Source organism: Myotis daubentonii, chromosome 6 (assembly GCF_963259705.1).
Source record: "Myotis daubentonii chromosome 6, mMyoDau2.1, whole genome shotgun sequence".
Taxonomy (NCBI): domain Eukaryota; kingdom Metazoa; phylum Chordata; class Mammalia; order Chiroptera; family Vespertilionidae; genus Myotis; species Myotis daubentonii.
Window position 1 is genome coordinate 66,886,634 of NC_081845.1, and position 24,380 is coordinate 66,911,013.

General features: G+C 40.0%; 1 protein-coding gene across 1 annotated transcript in view; it reads left to right on the forward strand.

The window, feature by feature from the left end:
* COL9A1 (collagen type IX alpha 1 chain) overlaps nt 1-24,380 on the forward strand; it is a 98,529-nt gene that overhangs the window by 68,426 nt on the left and 5,723 nt on the right. The window contains exons 29-37 of the mRNA XM_059701271.1: nt 3,148-3,201; nt 3,810-3,881; nt 4,407-4,442; nt 5,610-5,654; nt 7,235-7,267; nt 10,856-11,002; nt 11,223-11,277; nt 12,993-13,181; nt 20,224-20,301. Coding sequence (XP_059557254.1) covers nt 3,148-3,201; nt 3,810-3,881; nt 4,407-4,442; nt 5,610-5,654; nt 7,235-7,267; nt 10,856-11,002; nt 11,223-11,277; nt 12,993-13,181; nt 20,224-20,301 — 709 coding nt within the window. The remainder of the gene's footprint in view (nt 1-3,147; nt 3,202-3,809; nt 3,882-4,406; nt 4,443-5,609; nt 5,655-7,234; nt 7,268-10,855; nt 11,003-11,222; nt 11,278-12,992; nt 13,182-20,223; nt 20,302-24,380) is intronic.

Genomic DNA, 24,380 nt, shown 5'->3' on the forward strand with positions numbered 1-24,380 from the left:
GTGATCATTTATCAAAAGTCTAAGTAAAGCCTTGTAAAGGCAGACAAACACAATGTAAGCCCAAACAGATTCTTAAGTCTTACCCCAAGCCTACAGGATCAGAATCTGGGGGAGAAGGGTGGAATATGAGGGGGAATGGGGAGAGGAGCTGGTGGAAGATATCCAGTGAAATACATTTCTAAAAAGCCCTCCGGATTCTGATGCAGAGCCAAAATCAGGAATCACTGATTGAGGGTCTGAGTCTTTTCTTTTACAGCCTTGCTTGGCTTCTTAAGGAGGGATGAACTGGCTGATGTGTCTGAACATGTCAGAGATATACTAGGATGTGGTGGCACAGAACATTCAAGAGTAAATTATAGCCTTTTATTATGGTGCTTACATTTTTAATGGTAGGATTTTGCTTTTTCCCTCCTGATTTCTTCAATTTTCTTATAAAAAAGGTTATAACTCTTACTGTCATGGGGTGTGTAGAAATTAGCTGCTGGGCAGAATAACCATTTCCCTACCAGCCTCCCTCAGCCTCATCTGAGAATGTGTTTATCATCACAGCTGTTGAAATGTAGGAGATTTAGCATTTATTTAGCACACTTGTGGTTGCCAGGTCAAGGTTAATTGCTCTCTGCAGAATGTGTTTAGTTTACTCTATCTTTTTAGAGATTACTGTGTATATCTTGATTATTCATGTTCATCTTAGTTACAGGTTAAATTCCAGAACTTGGAGAAAGATCATGCATGTTTTTGGAATACCTAGAAATGTTAAGAATGGCCATTAGAAAATCTTGCCCTAACACTTTGTTTGTAGCTGTTTGGTCATTGTTGTAAAAACAATCACTACTTTTTTCCCCACAGTGAGATGATTTGCATAGAAATAAGTATGTTTAGAATGGCCAAAGATTTTTAGGATGGAAGTGAAATACAAAAGAGGAACCATATGCTATATATGTGCAGTAACAGAGGAGTAAATGCCCATAATCTCACTGATCCTTACCCTGGTCCTAAGTGTGTTGGGCTTTCATGTGTACACAAGTTCAGCAGAGCAGGCTGTCTACACTAGGGTTCTGAGCCACTCATATGTATTACTAAGGGCCTGCCAGTGGTTGAAAATATTTATGAACTGACTAATAAGAGCTCACCAAAGATAGAGAAAGTAAGATTCCAGCAGAGAAAATCCTTGTCTTTGATTGGAAAGATAATTAATCTCTCCAAAAATAAATGAAAGGTTATACAATCCTTTATTTTGATTTAGCCCTTTCATTGTGAAAGAGAAAAAAGGTATTATATTCATCATCTTTATTTTGGGTAAGATGGCATAATGGCTCATTTATTTAGAAGTGAATGCTTGAGGTTGTGTCAAGACCTGAGTTCTCCCCTTCTGATATGATTAATTATTTCCCCACCAATGACTACTAATTGTCCTGTGAATTAAAGTCATGTTAGCCCAATGACATTTAGGATATCATGATGCAGTTCAGAAATTATTTGAAAATGCCAAAAGAGCAGATATACTGAAGAAAATCTGTCTTAAACTTTGAAGTGCAGGGCCAAATTAATGGCTGGAACCTAATTTTCTATTTATAGATGAATAGAAGAATCTATCACAGTGACTGGTTTTCGTTTAGACTTATATCATAGGCACTGTTTCTGGCTTCCAAGCTTCTTACATGGCTAAGGACCAATGTGTTATCCAAACTCATACACTAGTCAGGTTGCTTATATAAAAGGTTTGGAAAGTATTTGCCCTGGCAGGATGGCTAAATTGGTTGGAGTGTCATCCTGTACACCAAAAGGTGCTGGGTTCAATTCCTGGTCAGGGCACATATCTAGGTTGTGGGTTTGATCCATGGTAGGGGCGCATACAGAGGCAACTAATTGATGTCTGTCTGTCTGTCTGTCTGTCTGTCTCTCTCTCTCTCTCTCTCTCTCTCTCTATATATATATATATATCTCCCCCCCCCCAAATCAATAAAAAGATTGATTTTATCCTTGGGTAAGGATTAAAGAAAAGAAAAAATTTTGGAAAGTATTTAAGAGGATTTCATTTAAATCACCTATAAGTCATATGAAATTGCTGCCACAAAATAATACCTCATAGCTAGAAACCTGTAATTTGGCAAATATTTCTTAACTCCTTTATAGAAATTGAAAATTCAGTAGGTTTATGGATCCTGACACCTTGTTCAACTTATAGATGAATGAATAGCATATGGGTCAGATCGGGATAATCTTATCAGAAGCATTTACAAATATTAAACATTAATATGAAATTGTCATGCCATTTTAAAGGAAAACAAACTTTCATTTTTAAAACACTGTCCATTGATTATTTATCTAATAACCTCAGTGTTCAGCTTAGTTGAACATGCTTAGAAATAAAACAAGCTTTTACCAGACTGCATAAAACTGTATGAAGTTCTCAGGGAAAGAAATGGAAGCGTTCCTGTGTCTCCTCAAAGTTCTTAATGTTTCAAATAAAAATCTAAATTGGCTCAGAAAATGAAATTAGTGTGCTGCTTTTGGTGTATCTTCATTATAAATTGTACTTTTCAAAGTGTTTAATCTTTTAAGACACATTTCAGACATGAGTAGAGCAAAGAATTTTCAATTCCAGAAACTATAAATTTCTACGATCTATGTCTTTTCAAAGTTGCAATAGTAATTTAAAGGCAAACTTTTCTGTCTTTGTCTCTTTTTCACTCTTTTTAGGTTCAAGGTCATTTGCCAGATATTGCTTTAAAATGGACTGTTTACTCTGAGTTTTAGGCATTGTGTGGAATTCAAAAGTAAAGTACCTACATCTCAGGAACACATCATCTAAATGAGGGGATAAAATATGAATATCAAGAACCGTAGTGTAAGTTAGGTGGTGATTTAGATGCTGAAAATGACTGAGTGCATTTCACGTAGATGTATCAGTTATTTCTAATGGTCTGTACGCACAATGAACAGCATTGATGACATTCGAGAGGGATGAACACTGAGGAGGCGGAGGCATTTTATACAAAGGTGTCTGCCTTCAGTCGAAGATGTGAATACTTTAATGACATATTTAAACAGAACCCTTGGTAGGATATTGTCTTATCGGCGTGGTAATTAAGCATTTGAATGTTGGCGAGCGATCCAGCAGACAATCTCCTTGTGCTTTTCCAGGGCAGCCGAGGAGAGGTAGGACCCATGGGACCCCCAGGCCTGCCAGGTAAACTGGTAAGTCATGTTTTCAGCCTCCAGCAGTTCATTTGCTTCGTACAAAACACGATGCATTTCAAAAACTAAGCAAGGAGAGAAAAACGATTTACAAAGGGCAATTTAACCATCCTTTCTTGATTTTCATTGTTATGTGAAGATGTGAAAAAAGTAAATGGGTAATTTCAAACTAGATTTGAAATACCCTCCGAGGGCATTTTAATCAGTGTGGTTGGAAGCATACATTTTAAAACCGGGAGAGACATCAGTTGCTACGTTTGGCCCCTGGTTGTTCTTGGAATGGAAGAGAACTGTGCTGAATGCGGCCTTTTCCTCCTCCAGCTGTGCTTGTTTACACAGCAAGAGGAGCAGTGCCCTGGCAGGGCTAGACTCAAAGAGCCCACTGTTGGAAAGGAGTGCAAACTGGGGAATGAGGAGCTCAGAGGTGGGACAGAGGGGGTGGGGGAGCTGGTCTCTCTTCTCCCGCGAATGTGGGAGAGGGGCAAATGTGAGGAAGAGAATGAAACCACACAGCTCATTAATTTTAGACAGGCGTCAACACACTCAGGGCCTGTGTGCTTTCCGTGTTGCAGTAACAGTGATCTGGGGACATGGTGTTTGCTTTTCAGGGTTCTCCTGGCAGCCCTGGCCTCCCTGGCTTGCCTGGCCCCCCCGGACTTCCTGGAATGAAAGGTGACAGGGTAAGCTTTCTAGTCGTCCAAAAGGTCCCTTATTTGGAAGGGATTCCTACTATGCCGAGAAACCAGTCTTGCTTTTGGCTTTGCTTTTAGAAAGTTCTAAATTTTCTAGAATTTATCACAGAGAGCTATCAAGAAAGGTATTTGAAAGGTAGTTGAGATTAAGAAGCCAAAAAAACCTATTAATATGATAATTTATCAGGAGGGGGGAAAAAAGGAGGAAAGTAAAAATTTCTGTTGTAATCATGCTCTCTATTTAGTTCTGAATTTACATTCTTACTAGTCAAGTTGTACATAAATGGGATCAAAGAATGCCCCACGTTGCCCCAATGCCCTGGGTAGGACAGTTGTGTGTTTCTCTAGGTCTTACATGACTCTTGTTAAGTGGTGAGAGAGGGAGATGTTTTCTTTCACAATATTTGTTTTTGTGCTTATCCACTAGCCCAATAAAGGGGGGTTGATTCATTTCAAATTATATAGATAAAAATCTTAAAATACTGAAAAAGTATTATATTTTATGCATTACAGGGTGTAGTTGGTGAACCTGGTCCAAAGGGTGAACAGGTAGGTCCTATTTGAATGATATAAAATGCAGGGTTGAATGTGCATGACTATGCTCGACCAGCAGGGGGCACCCGCTGGTTTATGGGTGTAATTAAAACGTTGGAGGCCAGTAGTTTTTCTCAATGTGTTTCACCGTGAGTGAAACCCAGAGTTTAGTTTGGCCTGTAGCCTTATTCACTGTTTTAATAAGCTGGAGCTAATGATGGTTCTGCCTCCAGGGCTACACAATCTCCTTCCTTTGAAAAAAGTGGCCCTGCCTCTCTCCTTCACCGAATTGGTTTATTCTGATGGTTTATTCATAGCCACGTCATAATGTTTTAAGTTTCTCTGTGTCAAGGAATTAGCAAATAAACTATGCATATGAATTAGAACCAGTCCTTTCTCTGGAGATCTTTTCGTACTGTAAGAGCCCTTTGTCAAAGATTACCTAATTATAAGATTGCTGAATACACTCAGTAACCCTTAATTTTAGCAGAAACTTGGCCTCACCTTCTGTCTTTTCTCTAGGCCACTTTCTTTTTGTTTTATTCTCACATATGGATTCTTATAAATTTTATTTTTCAATTACAGTTTACATTCAATATTATTTTGTGTTAGTTTTAGGTGTACAGCATAGTGGGTAGACAATCATATACTTTACAAAATGCTCCCCTCAATATTTTCAGTGCCCACCTGTCTAGGCCATTAAATTAAATTAATTCATTAACTAATTAACTAATTTTTAATCTTTACCCAAGGACATGCTTAGAGAGAGGAAGGGGGAGGCAGGGAGGGAGACAGAAAGAGAGAGAGAGGGAGGGGGAGAGAGAGAGAGAGAGAATCGATCAGTGTGAGAGAGCAAGATCAATCAGTTGTCTTCCGTACATGCCCTATCAGGGTATTAAACCCCCAACCTAGGTATGTGCCCTGACTGGGAATCCAACTAGCAACCTTTTGGTGCATAGGATGACACTCAAACAACTGAGCCACTCTGGCCAGGCTAGGCCATTTTCTGATCTGGCTTGGCCACTGACAGCTAGACTGGAAAGCCACTGAGAGCATTTTGTATTTCTGCATGACCCTGGAAGCAGTGTGGCCATTTATGAATGCTCATCAATGTTCACTGAGCCGGGGGGCTAAGAATTTTCAAATGTGACTTTTAAATTTCAAATGTGACTTAATTTTTAGGGTGCCTCTGGTGAAGAAGGTGAAGCAGGAGAAAGGGGTGAACTTGTAAGACATTTTTTTTTTCTGGTTAATGATGGAGACTTACTGATTTCAAACTGTATTACAACATACATTTTTCCTTTTCTCTGCCCATCTTATCTTTTTTGTCTTCTTGAAAAGTGAAGATGTTTCTTATACGTTGTAACAAATGACTTTCTAAGATTACAGCCAAGATCAAGTAAGGCAGAGGGGAAACACCTAGATGGTGATAGACCGAACCTTAAACCTTTGGAGAACAAAGTGTTCCCGTTCCCTTAGACATGCTGAACTCTCCTGTGGGTTTACATAGAGATTCAGGAGATATCTATATCTATATCTATCTATATCTATATCTATATCTATATCTATCTATATCTAATTGATTTCAGAGAAGAAGGGAGAGGGAGAGAGATAGAAGCATCAATGATGAGAGAGAATAATTGATTGGCTGCCTCCTGCACGCTCCACACTCGGGATCAAGCCCATAACCTGGGCACATGCCCTGACCGGGAATCGAACCGTGACTTCCTGGTTCTTAGGTTGACCCTCAAGTGCTGAGCCACGCTGGCCGGGATTCTTATGTGGCTATAGAAAGTCTGTGAATATTGCCTTTCATGAAAAAAACAACAACATTAAAGTTTTAGTATAGTTAGAAAGCTGTGGCTCACAAGTGTGACCATGGGCATTCTCTGCACTCTAAAACCCTCCAAAGAGGTGACCTCCATCTTCACCTGCGGCTAAATCCACAGGAAGACAAGCACAAGTAATTGTTTTTGCCAGGACAGCTAGATCCCTTGGCTCATCCTTACAGTTTTGACGATGTCTAGCATGATCTAGTGTGGAAGCTAAAATGTTTGGTCCTTGGGGTGGGGGTGATGGATTCCTCATCAATTAGTTTTGGAGAGCTTTTAATGCAGGAAAAAATTCTGGTAATGTTTTTATTCAGATTTTAAGGATTCAGAGTTAGTATAAATGTAACATCTGAATTAGGCAAAGCTTCCTAACAAACAAGTTCCACAAATAATTGTTTCTGTTTTAGTTTTCTGTTAAAATTGTTCATTTTATGTACTAAGAGGATGTTTTAAATCATCTGTTTGGTAGTGGAGATGAACTGATGTGCTAAAACTTGAGTTGCATTCATATCTAGACTTGGTGGTGGGAGATGATTTTTAAGGTTTTTTTTTTTTTGCCTAAAATATGCATTTTTGGCTTGATAGACTTTTGGGATACATTTTAAAATATTGTTAGAGTTTGAAAAACAAAGTAATCAGGTTTAAATGACTATTAGGTTTTATAACAGAATGCTAGTTTAATATCTTTTAACTTTTTAATTCTCACCGCCTTGCATTTTAGATCTGGACGGAGCCTTGGATAGCTCTGATTCAACCCTGTTACTTAACAGATAAGTGAGCCAAGTTTGGGAGATTATCTGGCTCACACAGGGTTGCAAAGTTAAGTAGCAAAACTGGGAGTAGAATCCAACTTTTGAGTCTAATGGCTTTCTGTGGTGTCAGGATTCATCTCTGTTCACGGTTTTCTGTAGATTTCGGCAGCATAATATCTTTGCGAATACATTGTTCTAATATAATTTTGTTTTATTGATTTAGGGAGATATAGGATTACCTGGCCCAAAGGGAACTGTAAGTATAATGAACAGTAATGGTATAAAATATAAAAATATCAATAATGCTGAAGAAAATGCCATGTTTTGCTTTATGAAATCATTCTGTAAATTCAATTCTTAATGGACTTATCTTCAAGGAAATGAATGTCTAAATGTATTCGTTAAGTAGTGGATTAATTCAAAGAACAAAACAACAGAGCAAATAGATCTGCCTATTGAACTAACTATTCTAAAGGACTTTTTTTTTTCATATTGCAAGTGGCTCAATGAATATATTACATGGTAATTTCTTCCCCAAATGGGCCATGTTTAAAGAACTGACTTGTGCTTCACGGTGATGAGAGTATAATTGAGTTTTGTTGGCAGTTGTACAATTTGTTGGCAAATATTTCAGTAATTTTCTTAATCTCCAGTGTATTCTATTTGGGGAAGTAAGATAGAGGCATAATGCATAAGAAAATGTAATAGAGAATTATTAGAGCTGGAAAATGATTATCTTGTTTAATTCATCATTTTATAGAAACTAAACTAATGTCCTTAGAGATTAGATGAATTCAGAATTATAGAACCGATTAGTGGCAACCCTGGGATGATGTGTAATTTGAAAGGAATACACTAGGGCAGTGGTCGGCAAACTGCGGCTCGGCAAACCGTGGCTCGCGAGCCACATGCTGCTCTTTGGCCCTTGAGTGTGGCTCTTCCACAAAATACTGACTTATGCGCATGGGCCACGAAGTTTCAATCGCACTGTGTGCTGCACGCGGTATTTTGTGGAAGAGCCACACTCAAAGGGCCAAAGAGCCGCTTGTGGCTTGCGAGCCGCGGTTTGCCGACCACAGCACCAGGGCAATAAAAATTCAGTGTAAGGACAGGGCAGCCAATGGTCTGCACTCAGGCCTGAGAAATCTTTTCAGGGTGATGTAAATGGTCCAAATTAGATTATGGTAACCGTTTCACAACTCCTTAAATTTACTAAAAGTCGTCAAATTGTGCACATAAAATGAGCGAATGTGAATTATACCTCAATAAAGCCATTTAAAAATGTTTTTTTACTAGAGGCCAGATGCATGAAATTCTTGCAAGGCTCTTGGCCCTTGCAGCTTGCCTGAGGGCTCACAGCCCTGGCTTCGTCCTGAAGGTTGTCCAGAAGGACGTCCGGAAGATTGTTTGGCTATCCGGCCTAATTAGCATATTGCGCTTTTATTTTTATAGATTGATTTCAGAGAGGAAGGGAGAGGGAAAAAAAAAATTCAGTGTAAGGAGAAAAGATGAAGCTCAGATCTCAATCTCAGATGTCACTAACCACCAGTTGCCAGCTAGTCGCCAAGTCCTTCCTGTTTCAAGAATCTCCCCCACTCCTCTTCGTCCCTGTCCAACATATGATCCTGTGGCAGCCATGGACATCTAGACAGAGAAGATAGAACACACTATCCCTGCTCTGCTTAAAATCCTTCAGGAATAACATTTCATGGAGTAAAATCAGATTCTTAGCAAGGTGTGCACAGCTTCTGACAGTGTCTGCCTTGCCTGTCTCCTCTCCTCTCCTCCATGTCTGGAACTGCATCTGCTTGCAGTTCTTACACGGCGCGCTGTCTGATGCCTTGTGCTGTTCGCCTAGCCTGCTGCCTTCTGTTTCTTTCCTTAAAACAGCTGCCTCCGCCTATGCATTCAGCCCCACTTTCTCTGGGAAGACTCCCCCAGACCTGGTCACAAAGCCCAGCCCTGGGCTCTTTACACACCACCGAGGGGGAAATTATGACTAAGTTGTATTGACTTAGCTGTTTACATACTGCCTCTAAACACCATGGGACAGTCTCAAGCTTCAAGTAACATCTTTCTGCCTAAGACTCTTAGACGGAAATGGTTTGGGATTGAGAACATGTAAACGAGAAACCATCTTAGAATTTGGTAATAAAGATGCTATTTCATAGTGTAGCAATAATTGCTAATGTTCAAGCCATAAAAGAAAAATGAACAATGCAGTGATCATTTCATTTAAATTTGGATGTAATACTAGGAATTAGCTCTTGATTCCTCACCTCCCTTCCCACTCTCGTCTTCTCCAACGTGACCCAGGTGATACTGATGAAATTAAAGTGCACTGTTCCCGAATCAGGGGAAATAGTTACTAACAGGAAGACTGTTGCTGTCCTCAGTGATTTCAGCGTAGACAAACTTGATAGCAGGTGAAGGCTGTTTCTACTTTAGAATACCTCTCCTCACCCAAGGAATTTCCCCCCAGAGATCCAGGGTCCTTATCATGTCTTGGCGCCTCATCAAAAATTTCTTGTCTCTTATTCCAGCAATATTTTAGCATTGTCGGCAGAAACTGCACTGATTCGGTCTCCTTTGTTTTCTGCCAGTTCGCTAATGCATTTCTGCATTCACTTTGTCTTCTCCTCGGGGTTCCTTCAGAAGCTGTTACAGTTCTGCACGCCAGTCACCTGACAACCCCCCAGCCTCCCATTGCACATCCTTCGCTCTCCCTGTTGACACTGCCTTTCGGGAAGTCTTTTAAGCCGTAATTTCTTCCTGGGAGCAATTTTGACAGGTTGACTTAGATGAATATAATTTTTTTTTTTTTTTTGCATAAAGAGAGATTGGAAAAAGCACACTTGCTGAGCTTTCTTTAGATGTGTCTGGTGAAAGCATTGCTTCATGGCCCCCTCAATTCGGTTTGAGACATTTGAGTGTTTCAAAGAGCTTTTTCTAGAGAAATGTTTCATATGAAAAGGAAGCAGGATTAAGTTGCTTTATGAACATTCGTATCTTGAACTTTAGCATCCCTTGCTGCCTCCTGTTCTTTTATCTTCTCATTCTTATTCTATAAACAACAGCACATTGTAACTACTGCACCACACATTCTACCCGAGGTAGTTTAACAAAAAGTGAATTTATTCAGTCTCTTTCTAAAGCAGTTATTGCACTCGAGGACTCCATTAAATGCTTTCAGTGGTCTGCTTCCAGAAAACAAAAATCTAATGTGATTATGCTTTTGTGCTAAGGAAACAGTTTATTTCTAACTTTGTCAATATTTAGATTTTTAACTTTTCAATACTTAAATTATTTTAAATGCAATGTTGTAAATGTGATGTTTTACATGTATTGATTTAGTTCATGTTAGTATTTTATAATTGCTGGATATATCTGGCATCTTCAAATTCTCCAAAGAATCTTATAAAAGCTGAATGCCTTCTGTTCTTAGAGATATCTTTGTTTTATGCTTTCTGTATTGGTGATATACAAAGTAACATGTAAGAACTCGGTGGCCTTTTTGTGGAAAGAAAAAGTTAACAAGCCTTATTAACAGCTAACTTGCTCTTCGGAAGTGGCTTAAAGTATTAAGAATGTGGTTTTAAAGATGCATTATTTCAATTACCAATTTGAAATGATAACTATGCAAAAAGGAAAGATTCTTTAAAAGTTCGCTTGAACTGGAATTCAAAGAGATTGGTGAGTAGTGTGGCACTATGTGTCTATGTTGAGAAATTTTCACCTCGGAATGAACAGAATGTAGTAAACCTCCAAGTTTGAATATTAATATTGTATGAACCCTAAGCAGACTTGTATTTAGTCCTGGTGTCACCCTGTGTCTTTGTTCTAGGTGGGTAACCCCGGGGAGCCTGGCCTGAGGGGGCCTGAAGGCGGTCGGGGGCTTCCCGGAGTGGAGGGACCAAAAGGACCACCGGGACCCCGAGGCGTGCAGGGAGAACAGGGCGCCACCGGCCTGCCTGGCATCGAGGGCCCTCCGGTGAGTGGCCGGCAGTGTCCACCCTTTCTCTGTGGGGACTCCATCCCACAGCACGAGGGGTCGGGGCCGCCTGGCTAGCCCGGACACCCGCTCCTGGGCAGTGTGGGCAGTTGTCCTGTTGTTAGTCCCGGACCTGTTCCTGCCACGTCTGTCCGTTTACCCGGTGACAGAGCCCAGTCTATGGTTCCGTGTGTAACTGCCTTTTCCTTCCCTGCCGCAGGGGAGAGCACCGACAGATCAGCACATTAAGCAGGTGTGCATGAGGGTCATGCAAGGTAAATAAATCATAATGCTTGATTTTCATATGCTCTAAAGGAGGGAGTTTTTAAATAATACTCATGTCAGTTCTGTTTTATCCAATCGGTCGTTATCACAATAGCTTATAGCTTCAAAGAAAAAAAATATTGCCTTTCTGGATTAGCCTGGGACTTTTTTTGGCCAAAGGTATTAATTTACAAGAAAACACACACACACACACACACACACACACACACACACACACACACACACACTTTTCCCTGTTGAAACTACAATTCTCAGGTATCTTTCCCTTCTTCAACACCCTACCACTCAGTGAGTGCCCAGCTCTGACCCAGGCTCTCTCTGTAGATCACGTGAGGAGTAATTGACAGACTCCAGCCATAAGAAGTATGAGGACAGTATGGCTACTCATGCACCACCTTTACTGAAAATCAAGAACTGGTATTTTACCAAAATGGTGACATATGTTCACATTAGTTAACCTTTACCTTAACTGCCCTGTAGCTATGGCAATTGCTGTTTGCCACAGCTGTTTCAGAATCTGCCAAGTTCTGAAATCACACTGAAAACGGAGGTGTGCAAATCCTCCTGTAGCAGGAGACCTGGTCACCCTGGGGCTTTCTGGCAAGTAATTGTCTTATTCTGTTTGGAACTACTCCTGGCAGAAAGGAATACTCTTCTTTGTATGCTCATGAGATGGTCTAATTTGTCTCATAGACTTGTAGAATTTTCCAGAACAAAACCGTCACCTCTGTATTTGAAAACCATATAATCTCTTCACTGCAGACATCTTGAAAGGATACTTCCATTTTAAACATCATGTATCCTGAAAATTGTGACTTTATACTAGCTCTTTCTTATGTAAGGCACACTTAGCATACTCACATTGAAACAGTTTTAAAATATTGGTTAGAAATGTGTTTCCAAATCCTATTCTCCTTTACACCCTAAAGCATGAAAACATATTACATTAGAATTTGTTCCTTAGAGTATTATACTGGGAACATTGCCTTGTTCTCTATGGTTTTAGTGGATGATTCTTAATCTATTTAATGGTTCCTGAAAAAGCCCACAAAGTTATTAATGTTTAAGACAGACTGTGACCATTCCCAGGAAGCGGGCTATTTTTAATGTTCATTGTCTACTCCAAGCATGAAAAAAACTTTTGAGAAGGATTCTTAAGAAGTCATGAATTCGCAAAGTATTTACTTAGTATCTTCAAGCTAAACCTGTGAGGCGAGGCCTCAAAGGGTGTCTCAATACTCATTCTGGATGCTGTCCTTGGCTTTTAAAAAGCTCTGGACATCATTCTACCTCTGCGAAGAAACTCATTTTGTCCCCATCCTGGGATTTCCGATAACAAGTCAGGATGCAGGTGACACCCTCATTCTTTTAGAACACCACTCACCCCAGGGCCCTGCAGTTTAGTTTAGGGTGTTTTTTTTGTTTTGTTTTGTTTTTTTTTATCCCCATCCCTTTGTCCCTGGTCTCACACCAGCAGGACCAAATATATCCAGGCAGAGCTGAATAGAACAGCCCCACGAAGCTTCCTGGCAGGGAGCCCCTGGGAAAATGATCCAACTTGATTCACTTCTCCCCACCAATTTTGAAGTTCTGGTGACACATTTCTTTTTTTTTTTATTTAAAGGCACTTGAAATACCTCTCTTTTCATTTGTATTCCTGTCATGTCTCTGACTTCTCTGGGCTGTTTTGTTTATTATCTTTTAGAGCATCTTGCTGAGATGGCTGCTAGTCTCAAGCGTCCAGACTCGGGAGCTTCCGGCCTCCCTGGGAGGCCTGGACTCCCTGGTCCCCCGGGGCCCCCTGGAGAGAATGGCTTCCCGGGCCAGATGGGACTTCGTGGCCTCCCAGGCATGAAAGGGCCCCCTGGTGCTCTTGGTTTGAGGGGGCCTAAAGGTAAGCCTTTTTGCCCAGGTGGAACCAAGGAACACACACAGTCCCTTTTCAGGTGTATTCACATGTCCTACCAGTATTCTGTGAGCTATGATATGTTATTCTCTGATGGTGAGGATTAGAAAATTGTTACCTGGTATTCCCTTGACCTTGCTCTACGACAACAGCAGAGTAAACACCAGCATTAAGGTCCCTTGACTTCCAGCACTGACCTTTTCCAATTATACGCTGCCTCAACATTCAAACTAAACAGAACCTAGAACAGGATCACCCAGCTGTTTATTATTTTTTTCAGACTCTAAAATTAGTGTAGAGGTCTCTTAAGAGGACAACCAGTCTTAGGATGTTTGTATCGGTTACTTAAACGAACAAACTTGGTTGGCAGGACATAAGAAAAATTACATTATGAGTTGCAGCTGCCTCTCCCTTCTTCTAAAATGTGACATTGGATGTTTGGTTTTGATGAACTTTTTTTTTCCCAGCTCTGAAGTACAATCTAACTTCATTCCTCCTTTAAGGTGTGAGGGAGCATGAGAGAGTCTGTTTCTTCCCCTTCTACTTAAGGCACGTTAAGCTCTGGTATCCAGTATTTTTTTTTCCAGAAAAATAGGGTTGTGTGTTAGGTATTAAATAGGACTTGCAGAAGGACTGGTTGCCTCAAATGGCATTTGCTAGTTGAGGTGAGTATGTCATCTTGGGGTGTGTGTGTGCCCTGGATCATTTACAGAGACGACTAGATAAAATGAGGAGTTTCTATATCAGCGGTTCTCAACCTGTGGGTCGAGACCCCTTTGGTGGTCAAACGGCCCTTTCACAGGGGTCGCCTAAGACCATCCTGCATCTCAGATATTTACATTACGATTCATAACAGTAGCAACATTACAGTGATGAAGTAGCAACGAAAATAATTTTATGGTTGGGTCACAACATGAGGAACTATATTTAAAGGGCCAGGAGGTTGAGAACCACTGCTCTATATCATGATGAGTGACTGACAGCTCTCCGGGGAACTTCAGGAAGGGGTGGCATAAAATAAACGAGAGAAAGACTTATTTTTAAAATGGTGGTGCTCCAATGAGGATTAAATATTATGGTGTTTTAATTGGTCAGAGGGCAAGCAAGCTGCCTTTTTAGATCTATAAATGAATTGCTGATGCATTTGGCTAACTATACCCTCAGCTGGAATAATTTCCTTAATTACATTTTTTTGGCGTGTTCATGTTAATAGATGAGCCCTGACTGGGGCCTCTTGTAAGCCTGGCACCATTTCAGAGTTTTCAGAGGCTAAACCAGATGTGGAGAGAGCTCAGAGTTTATCTTAAAGAGAAGTGGAGAAGAAATTTATCTGAGAAAATCGCATCGGCAGTCATTGCTGTCCTGCTCTTAGCTGTTAGTTTAGAAACTCATGCCGCAGGTGCTTTACGGTTAGTTCCCCTTCATTCTGTAAACCATTTTAAGAAACTCCATTACCTTTGGCGATGGCTGACTTAGTGGGCTCCGTTGTGTCGGCGCGCCTAGGATGTCTTCTTAGCTCTCGGGGGTTCACTTGGGAGCTGTGGTTGTGAAAGAGTGGCCCCAGGAGCATCGCAGCACCAGGGAGAGACCTTGTTAAGAGTGCAGGCTCTCCAGGCAACAGACCCACTGATCAGAACTGGAGGTGGGGCCCAGCACTCTGCGTTCTAACAAGAGGCTGGATTCCCATGCAGCTAAGTGCACGAGGCCCATTTTCCTGCTGAAAAGGGACACCTGTAGGGCCGATAGAAGCCACAGCCCTATGGTCCTTGGCTAAAAGGAAGTCTCCCTATTTGGGTAGAGCCTAACTTTGAGTTAGTAACAGAACTCTCCTCAAGTCCCATCTGATTCCTTTAAAATCGCAAACTGTTGACTTGCTCCGTTAGGAGAGGCGGCCCAGAGCTGCCCTCCACAGGCCGGGCTGCGTGCTGGGACCACCTGAGGAGCTTTAGGAATGACTCGCGTCTGGGTCCCATTCCCAGAGATTCTGATTTAATTGGTCTGGGCGTTGGAATTTAAAAATACACCCCAGGTGATTTCAATGTGCAACTAGGGCTGAGGACCACAGAAACAAAGATGAAATGTTTGAAAACTGTCCAGAAAGCCCTTTAAAAAATATTTTTATTGATTTCAGAGAGGAAGTAAGAGAGAGAGAGTTAGAAACATCAATGATGAGAGAGAGAATCATTGATTGGCTGCCTCTTGCACACCCCACACTGGGGACTGAGCTCACAATGTAGGCATTGCCCTGACTGGGAATCAAATGAACCGTGACCTCCTGGTTCATAGGTCGACTCTCAACCACTAAGCCACATTGGCCAGGCTGGAAATCTCTTAACAGCACTGACTTGTGGCTGGGCTGGGCTGGGCTGGGCTGATTTGGCCCTAGGAGGTAAACCTAATTTTGAGGGGGAGAAAGATACATTTCTATATTTGGAACGTGGGCAATGTCTTTCCACCACTAAGTCCGTTCGTCAAGCACAGCTTGATCATATAAGGGATTTCCTCCTAATTTTCCTTCAGTATTCATGATATAGTCTATAGTCTAGAAGTGATGCAGTCCTTTTCTTTTTTTCTAAAAGACTTTCTCTCCCCAGCGCCCTCCATCTCTTTCTTGCCATTGGATTCCTTTAAAGCAGCACCTTTTCACATTTCATTTCTTAAAACTTGGGGTGTATGCAGAAAAAGTAATCAGATTTTCTTTATCAGTCAATGCTGTCACACACTTGGGAATGTATGATTCTAGGTCACAGGCCTTGACCTCTCTTGCCCCCCCACATTCATTAACAATGGCATGTAATAGAAAACATAGTGTTTCACCATCCAAAGGTTACAGAGCACCTTTTCCGTGAGAAGAAGCACTCCCCATTTGGGACATCAATGTTCAGCCGATTAGAGAAGAGAGATGCATTTCATTGTCCGCTGTTGCCTTTCCCCATCCCTCAAAAAGGTATGGAGCCTTGCTCTGCCATGTTGTCACTTTGAGATGGTTTTCCTAGAGATAAGTTTTACTAAAGCTCTTAGTAGTTCAGGCTATGTCTTAAGTAAATCACTATTTTCCTCCTAAAAATTACTCTGAAAAACACAGTAGCACACTTTCAATAGGAGCCAGTAGATATAGGCCTCAAGTGATTCTCAGAGCTTAAGTCTTTTATACATATGTTATATGTTTTTGTTTTTTATCAACATGTTTCATATAATATTATGCAAAAATCTTAGGGCCAAAGCCCATGCAAGGCGCACATTTTATGTGTGTACTCAAGCAGGAGCAAGAGAGACATCTAACGGCCTATGTTCACTTTCCTTAGTATTAAGTCAGTCTTTGGTGACATAAATACCATTTTTGAATGTTCACAGTGTGGATTCATTTTAATTTCTTATGAGTAAAGCTGCATATTTTTTTCAGATATTCCAGTGTGAGTCAGACAGGCATGTCAGTATGTGAGTGAAGGTTTGAGAAAGTACAGTCATACTGTGACCAACACTTTTAAAAATATTAAGCTGTCACATGACGATGGACCTTCAATAATAACTTTCAAACAAATTAAATAAAGAGCAACGATGGAATGATGAAAATTTATTTAGTTTTAGCCACTCTGTTCACAATAAGCTGTTTTTCTCTTCAAACTGTGTTCTTTGCTTCATACCTTATGTAAAGCTGACTGTATAAGCTTTTTATATGTATTTTATGACACAATAGGCTAACAAAGGTGGACCGTTAGTTCTTTAAGCCGCTCTCTGAACATCTCAGAAGAAGGCGGGCGCAGGCCTTGAAGAAGTAGATTAACCCTGGTGACAAACAGAACCAGGCTGTGGAACAGCAGTCTGCAGCATGGCTGTCTGGGAGCCCATCTGAAATTTGTTTCCTTATGACCAGTACCAGAATACAGCATCACAACTAAGACAGCAGTCTTCCTCCTTGCAAGCAACATTTTCAAGTTGTCATGGCTTCATGCTGAATGTGTTTAGCTTTCACTATCTGCATTTTAATTTATAATTTCATCTCATGTATGAAAAAATACGGCACCTTTAAAGATTCTCTTCTCATTGCCAGTCTCCAGAAATGCAGTGATATGACATTTAAATTGCTAAGTTAACAAGAGTGCTCCAGCTGTTAGTTTTAAAAATGCCAATTGTCATATTTTCCTAATACAGGAAGACTAGATTAATGATGAGTGTGAAAAAAGTAGCTTATGTGAATATGAGTCCGTCCTGAGCTCTGTTCCTTACACAGTATTTACATAAATTTAAATTGCTTTGAAAATATAGTTGTTTCAGCATAAAAATATCCACACAAGGACATTCACAGTTAAAATCAAAGTATGATAACTAAACATTCCTTCATAATGAGAGATGGTTGACTATTTACTAATGTATCAATGGTTGTACATATATGCTTCCCATTTTTGTTTTATACATGCCTTTGTTTTTAAGTCATTACAAAGACTCAGTATTAAATGAGGTTGGGCTGATACAGATGTTTGGGGAAAATGATTTTGTATAGAATTCATTACAAAATACCATTGCATTTTCTAGTAGAAAATAATATACAATACTAATGAGAGAGTAGGATAATGCCTGCTTGTACTGGGAGCACTAGAAGTCATTCAGGACCAGTTGAGTAAGGTATCAGAACACTTTGTTAATGAGGCCGAGTTTCTGGGTTTAGTCTCTGCAGGCACCAGGATATTAAAGCAGCTTTGTTCTGTGACTGCCGATTCCCTGAATGTAATCAACTGTCATACAAATATACATGGTTGGTACCAATCCAAACCACATTCTCTGTAAATAATGAGTCCATAGTAAAATGTAGGAACTTTTGATAGCACACTTTAACATTTGGAAATTCATTAATTTATTTTTTGGTAATACTAAACTTACATTATTTAAGATTTTAAAATATATAGAAAATATTTAGCAAATAGTTTTTCTATCACTCCTGTCTCCCATTTGCTGAGGTTTCTTTATTCTTCACCTGAGGTCATCACTATTGTTAATTTCTTCTACATCCTTACTAACTATGATATGCAAGGATATATGAATATAGTGTATTTGCCCTAGATTCTTTAAAAAACAAGCCATATTGTCTTGTAGTAAGTGATCTGGACCGTGTGTTTTTCATTTAACAACATCTTGAAGATCATTTCAAAGAGCTTCCTGATTCTTCTTCACAGCTGCGTAGTATTCCATTCTGTGGAATTACCAAAATGTATATAACTCTTTCATGGACATTCAGAGTGTTTTCAATCTTCTGCTATTATAGTAAGGCTTCAGTGAGCACCACTGCCTATGTTTCCTTTTTGTACAAATATCAACATAAGCTCTATATCTCTAGAATAAATTCATGGAAGTGGACTTGCTGGGTAAAATGGTAGTTCTATTTATAATTTTGATAGATATTGTTAAGTTACCCTCCAAGAGACTGTACCAATTCACACTCTTATCAGCAATGCGTGATAGAGTATTTTTCAACAGCTAGCATATATTTAATTAAACTTTGGAATTTTTGCTGATCATGTAGGTTAAAATAGCATCCTTATTTATCCTAAGTTTACATTAATTCTGTTATGAGAGTGAAGTCAGGGAATGTTTTTATATAGGTGAGAGCCTTTTATTTCATTTTACAGACTTTTTTTTACTCATGTATTTTGCTTATTATTTATTGTGTTGTTGGCCTTTTTGTATTGATTTTAGGAACTCCTCATATTAGAGTTAGAACTCTTCATATCATACACGAAAGGCCAACTCGAATCTGAGGTGGTAAAATAATTCTCCCTTGTTTTCTTTTGGTTCTTAAATTGCATTTAGAATATTTGGCACATTAGCCATTTATTCCGGCTTGTGGTGTGAGAAATAGATCCAACATGTTTTATTTCAAGTAGGCTACTCACTTTTGCAAGACTACTTATCAAATTATTCAACTTTTTCCCACTCTGAGATGACACCTTTAAAACAACCAAATTCCTATGTGTATTTGGGCCTGTTTTTAGATTTTCTATTCTGTTTCACTGGTCTGTCTACTCATGTACCAGTCCCATAATATTTTAACAGTTTAATATTTGGTAGGATTAATTCCCTTCAAGTTGCTTTTCTTTTGGGAATTCTTATGGCTATTCTGTTTTATGTGTTTTTTCTATACAAACTTCAGAATCACCTCTCTGGTTTAAAAAATCTGTATTTTTATTGGGCTCATGATGAAAATTCAGTGTAGGGCGAACTGACGACTGTTATGATGATGTCATTCCAGATGAGAACATTCCTCAGTCTTTTCACATCCTTCAGAAATATCAAGTGTTTTCATGTTGTATTTGCATATTTCTGATTAAACTTATTCCTAGTATTTACTACTTTAATTGCTATTACAGATGGTATCATTTTTCACTACCAATTGCTGATTTTTTATATATGAAAATTATTGATTTATATATTAACTTTGTATCATGTCATTTTACTGAATTATCTTATTATTTGTAGTATATTTGGAGTTGATTTTCTAGGGTTATATATATATATAGATATATCTATATGTATCTATATATATATATACACACACACACACATACACATACATGTACACACACACATACACATAGCACCTGGAAACAGATAGTCTTAACTTGGCAAACCAAATGATAAGTAATAGTGATACAGGAGGAATCTTTATAATGTTCTGATTGTAGTGGGGCTGCTTACCATGTTTCCCACTAAGCATCAGGCTAGCTTTTGGGTTGAGAGAAGAGAGTAGGTTTTTTTCATGTTAAGGAGGTAGACATTATTATTTTATTGACTGTTGCATCAGGAATGTGTGTTCAGTTTTTTCAAATGTCTTTTCAGCATCTATGACTATGGTTATTTGATTTCCCCCCTTAGATCCATTATTATAATTAACTTGATTTTTGCCTTGCTACAATCTAGTTGTGGCAGTTTTATGACCTTTTGGTTTTAGAATTTGGGCTTTGATTAAAGTTTAAAATTACAGAGCTTTATTTTTTGTAGATATATAGGAATATAACATTTCTCTAACACTGTGCAGGTGACTTGGGAGAAAAGGGAGAACGTGGCCCTCCAGGAAGAGGTCCCAAGGGTTTGCCCGGAGCTACAGGCCTACCAGGTAAGTGTGATGTATGGCAGGATGAGGTCGAGAAGTTGGTAGCAAATGGGATAATATTTTAAAGAATTGTTCTTTAATTACTTAAGCATATCATGTGATACTTGAGAATGGCTGGCATCAATTTTTTCCAGACCAACTTTAATAAAGAGTTAAATGATCTCTAAATCACATTTGTATTCTTTGTGAGAAAATACATGTCAGAACTTGAATTATTAACTTTTTAATGGATATTTTAAAAATTGTTGGTCCAGCCACATGCACTTAGTATGAAATTCTGAAGAAATGGGGTCCTCTCCATTTCAATCCCAGTGGATAGTTTCCTGTTTTGTTTTTTTCAATTTTAACTAAAAAGTCAGAGCAATAGGAAAATTCATCCAAGTCTTCAAACTATTGCACAGAGAATAACTAAAACTTTATTTTAAAAGCTTCTATTTCAAACATCCTGACCTTCTAGCAACTCATATCCCCAAAATAAATAAATATATAAACCTGAATATCCCTACTCATAGCCACAAAGAGCCACACACCAGCCACATATCACTGCTGTGTCAACTGAGGCCACAGAGCAGCCTGTGTGCGAGCCTGGATTCTCTCACTGGGCGTCTGTTCTCTCCTTACACACTGGTGACTCTGTCCCCCGGAGTTCAGGCTGCAGCACACTCGTCCACTGGGAAATGACTTACAGGCCCAGCCACAGAAGCCGCATAGCAGGATCAAAAGCCAGCCAGTTTAAGAGCAAGAGTGAGGTGCTGTTGTACAACACACTCTCTTATCGCTGCTCAGTAAGGCTCACCAACCCTGGAGCTGAGGAGAGGTGAGGTCAGAGGAGCTGTGCAGATAAAAGGGTGGCTCATATTTCCACAGTAGATTTGTAAAACTTGTTTAAAGGAAATTTAGAAAAAGAAATAATCACGTTCTAATTCTGCCACAGGCTTACATATTCAATCATGGCTATAATTGCGGCCCCAAACACCATTGCTTTCTAATTATACATTTCATTGCTCCTGGGGATTGCTTTCTCATTAAAATACCTTTAAAAAATATGAACACATTTGGAGATAGCTCCAACACCACTTCTCTAAAACTGTGGGCCCGTCAAGATATTTTCATAAATTGTTTTTTTTTGTGTGTGTGATTGGAAAAGGAAAGAATCTGCTTGGAGCTAAATGGGACCAAGAGAAGGGTATTTTAGATGAGCCCGGATTCATTGATAGGTGTTTAGAAGAGAGAAAAAAGAAATGGAATTTACTGAGTGCTTTTCTCCGTTATCAATGGCAGCATAGGAGGCTTTAAAGCTGATAAAACACCGTCATTACAAAGTACCTAATTATCTATATACATAGGGTAACCTTACAATTTCTCCTCCCACTTTGTTGACAGATCACTTAACAGTTCTTGGAACAGCCACTTGCACTATTGGCAAGATTCTCCTCTAACAAAAATATATTATGGCTTCTGGTGACTCTTTCAAAAAGTCTGTTGATAAACAAAATTTTAAGCTTAAAAATGGGAAGACTGAGGAAGACTAGCGCTGTATAGGCAGTATATTAGGCTGCCACCTGGGGCGCATGATCCCCCACATGCAGTAGTCCACTGGGGTGGGGGGTGGGGGGGTGTCCCTGAGTCTGACTGGAAGGGGTTTACAAGTGTTCCCTCCCGTTGTTCTGCCAAAACCGGACTTGGCTGAATTGCTTTTTAGTACATGAGACATCCACGTATGGGCACAATGGTAAGGTAGGACAAGCTCACCATTGGCCGCTGTACCTGGCTGTCATCTTTTCTCCCTTATGAGAAACAAGTAAATTTGTTGAAGCTGGTCTTGGATCTCACACTTAAATTTGATTTGTTAAAAAATTTTATGAGCTCCCTTTTTCAGGACTCCTGAGGCCCGCCCTTCTCCTTTCTGCCTTTGCCAGTCCTTCCCCTGCCTTCCTGATACCACTGAAATTCCGGTCTTTCATTTTCTGAGCTTCTCTTATATTTTCATTGAGAGGATATTTGACATTGTTTTTAAAAACTAAGGCTAACTTTCAAAAGCACACAGGCACCAGGGGCCTTTGTTTTTGCACTCTTTGAGGCGCAGGCCCTGGGCTTAGGGTTTTAGGTCATTCTCGGGTCTGCACATAATTGCACAGCTGACAGTTTCCCAAATCCATCAAGTTCCTGAACGAGAGCATTTTGGGGTATCCCTACTCTAAAGCTAGTTCCTTTTTTCTTTTTTCTTTATTGATTAAGGTATCACACATGTGTCCTTACCCTCCCTTTACCACTACCCCTCTCATGCCCTCACCCCCCTAGTGTCTGTGTCCATTGGTTAGGCTTATATGCATACAAGTCCTTTGGTTGATCTCTCCCCTTTACCCTCACCCTCCCCTACCTTCCGTCTGAGGTTTGACAATCTGATCAATGCTTCTCTGTCTGGATCTGTTTTTGTGCATCAGTTTATGTTGTTCATTATATTCCACAAATGAGTGAGATCATGTGATATTTATCTTTCTCTGACTGACTTAATTCGCTTATCGTAATGCTCTCCAGGTCCATCCATGCTGTTGCAAATGGTAGGAGTTCCTTCCTTTTTACAGCAGCATAGTATTCCATTGTGTAGATGTACCACAGGTTTTTAATCCACTCGTCTGCTGATGGTCACTAGGCTAGTTCCCTGAAAGTGGGCTGTTGGGAATGTGGGCCCCATGGTTCAGACATGCTAGATTCAAGAACTGACTCGGTCACACACTAGCTTTATGACACTGGGCAAGTTACTTAATTGCTCTGTGGCTCCATTTCTCCATTTATAAGATAGTGATAATAATATATTTGAGAAATCCCTCCATATAAAGGGATTAGGAATGTTTCTGGCCATCATAGGTGCTCAGGAAATGTTGGTTATTGTTACTCCCATGACATAACAAATCCACTTCTGTTTTCTGAGATGAAAGAGAGCTGGGCACAGCTGGGCCCAACTCGGCCCCTGCAGCCTTTTGCTCCTGCTCTCAATGGGCAGCAATCAGCTAGTCTCCTCTCAGCCAGCACCACCCTTACTCCTCAGCCCTGCCCCCACAAAACCCTCTTCAACTCCATGTCACAAATGCAAAGCACTGGCGGGCAGTAAATTACTTCACTGATGAATTGTCCACTGAGAGGCTGGGCCATTTTAAATTTCCCTGGTGGAGCTTGGAATGTGACTAGAAATGTGATTTCTGGTCTCTCACAAAGATAATGGTAATAGGACTTTAGGGCCCTGGGGAACCTTCACATTACTCTATGCAGGAGCTCTCTGGAACCTTCTAGGTAAATACACATCTTACCTAAAAGAAAGAACCTGCAGAACCAGGTATTCTACAACCTTCTCTGTTGTCCCTTCTGTTAAATTTGGAACACAAATCCTCCTAAATGGAATAAAGGTCATTTTTGTCATTCTTCTTTCTGCTAACCTATCAGATATATTTGAAAAAAATGCAGCCAAGGCCTTTGATACCTATCAATTATCAGAATTCCTTTATTCTCTCTGCACAGTCTTAGCTCCGACTCCCCTTCATATCTGTCATTTTGTTCAGGGTTAAGAATTACACGGCCCTTTGGACTGTAATGCTACATCACATAATATGGACCATAGGTGATTATTACAACATCACATCGACTCTCACTTTGGCTGCAGCGCTTTTTCTGTTCAAGAGTACACAGATACCATGTAGTTTGTTTTTTCTCACAGTCAGTAGTCGGGGCAGATATGTAAGAAGTCTGGGCTCTGGGACCAGGCTGCCAGGTGTATGCACTGCTCTCTTACTTATTTTCAGCTCCTCTACCTCTCAGTGCTTCAGTTTCTCCCCTGCATGATGGCAATAATAACCACACCTACGCTATGGAGTTATTTAGGGGGACCTATGTATGTGTTACCACATGTAAAGCACTGAGCGTAGTGCCTGGCCTATGGAACACATTCTGCTAATTTAGCTGTTATTATGACTATTTCTCTTTTTATATTTGAGGAGATAGGGACTTTCGAAGGCCACGTCTCCTGACAAAGTCCTCTCGGTAATAGGTGATAGAGGCAGATCTTTATGCTTCTGCATTCAGGTGCA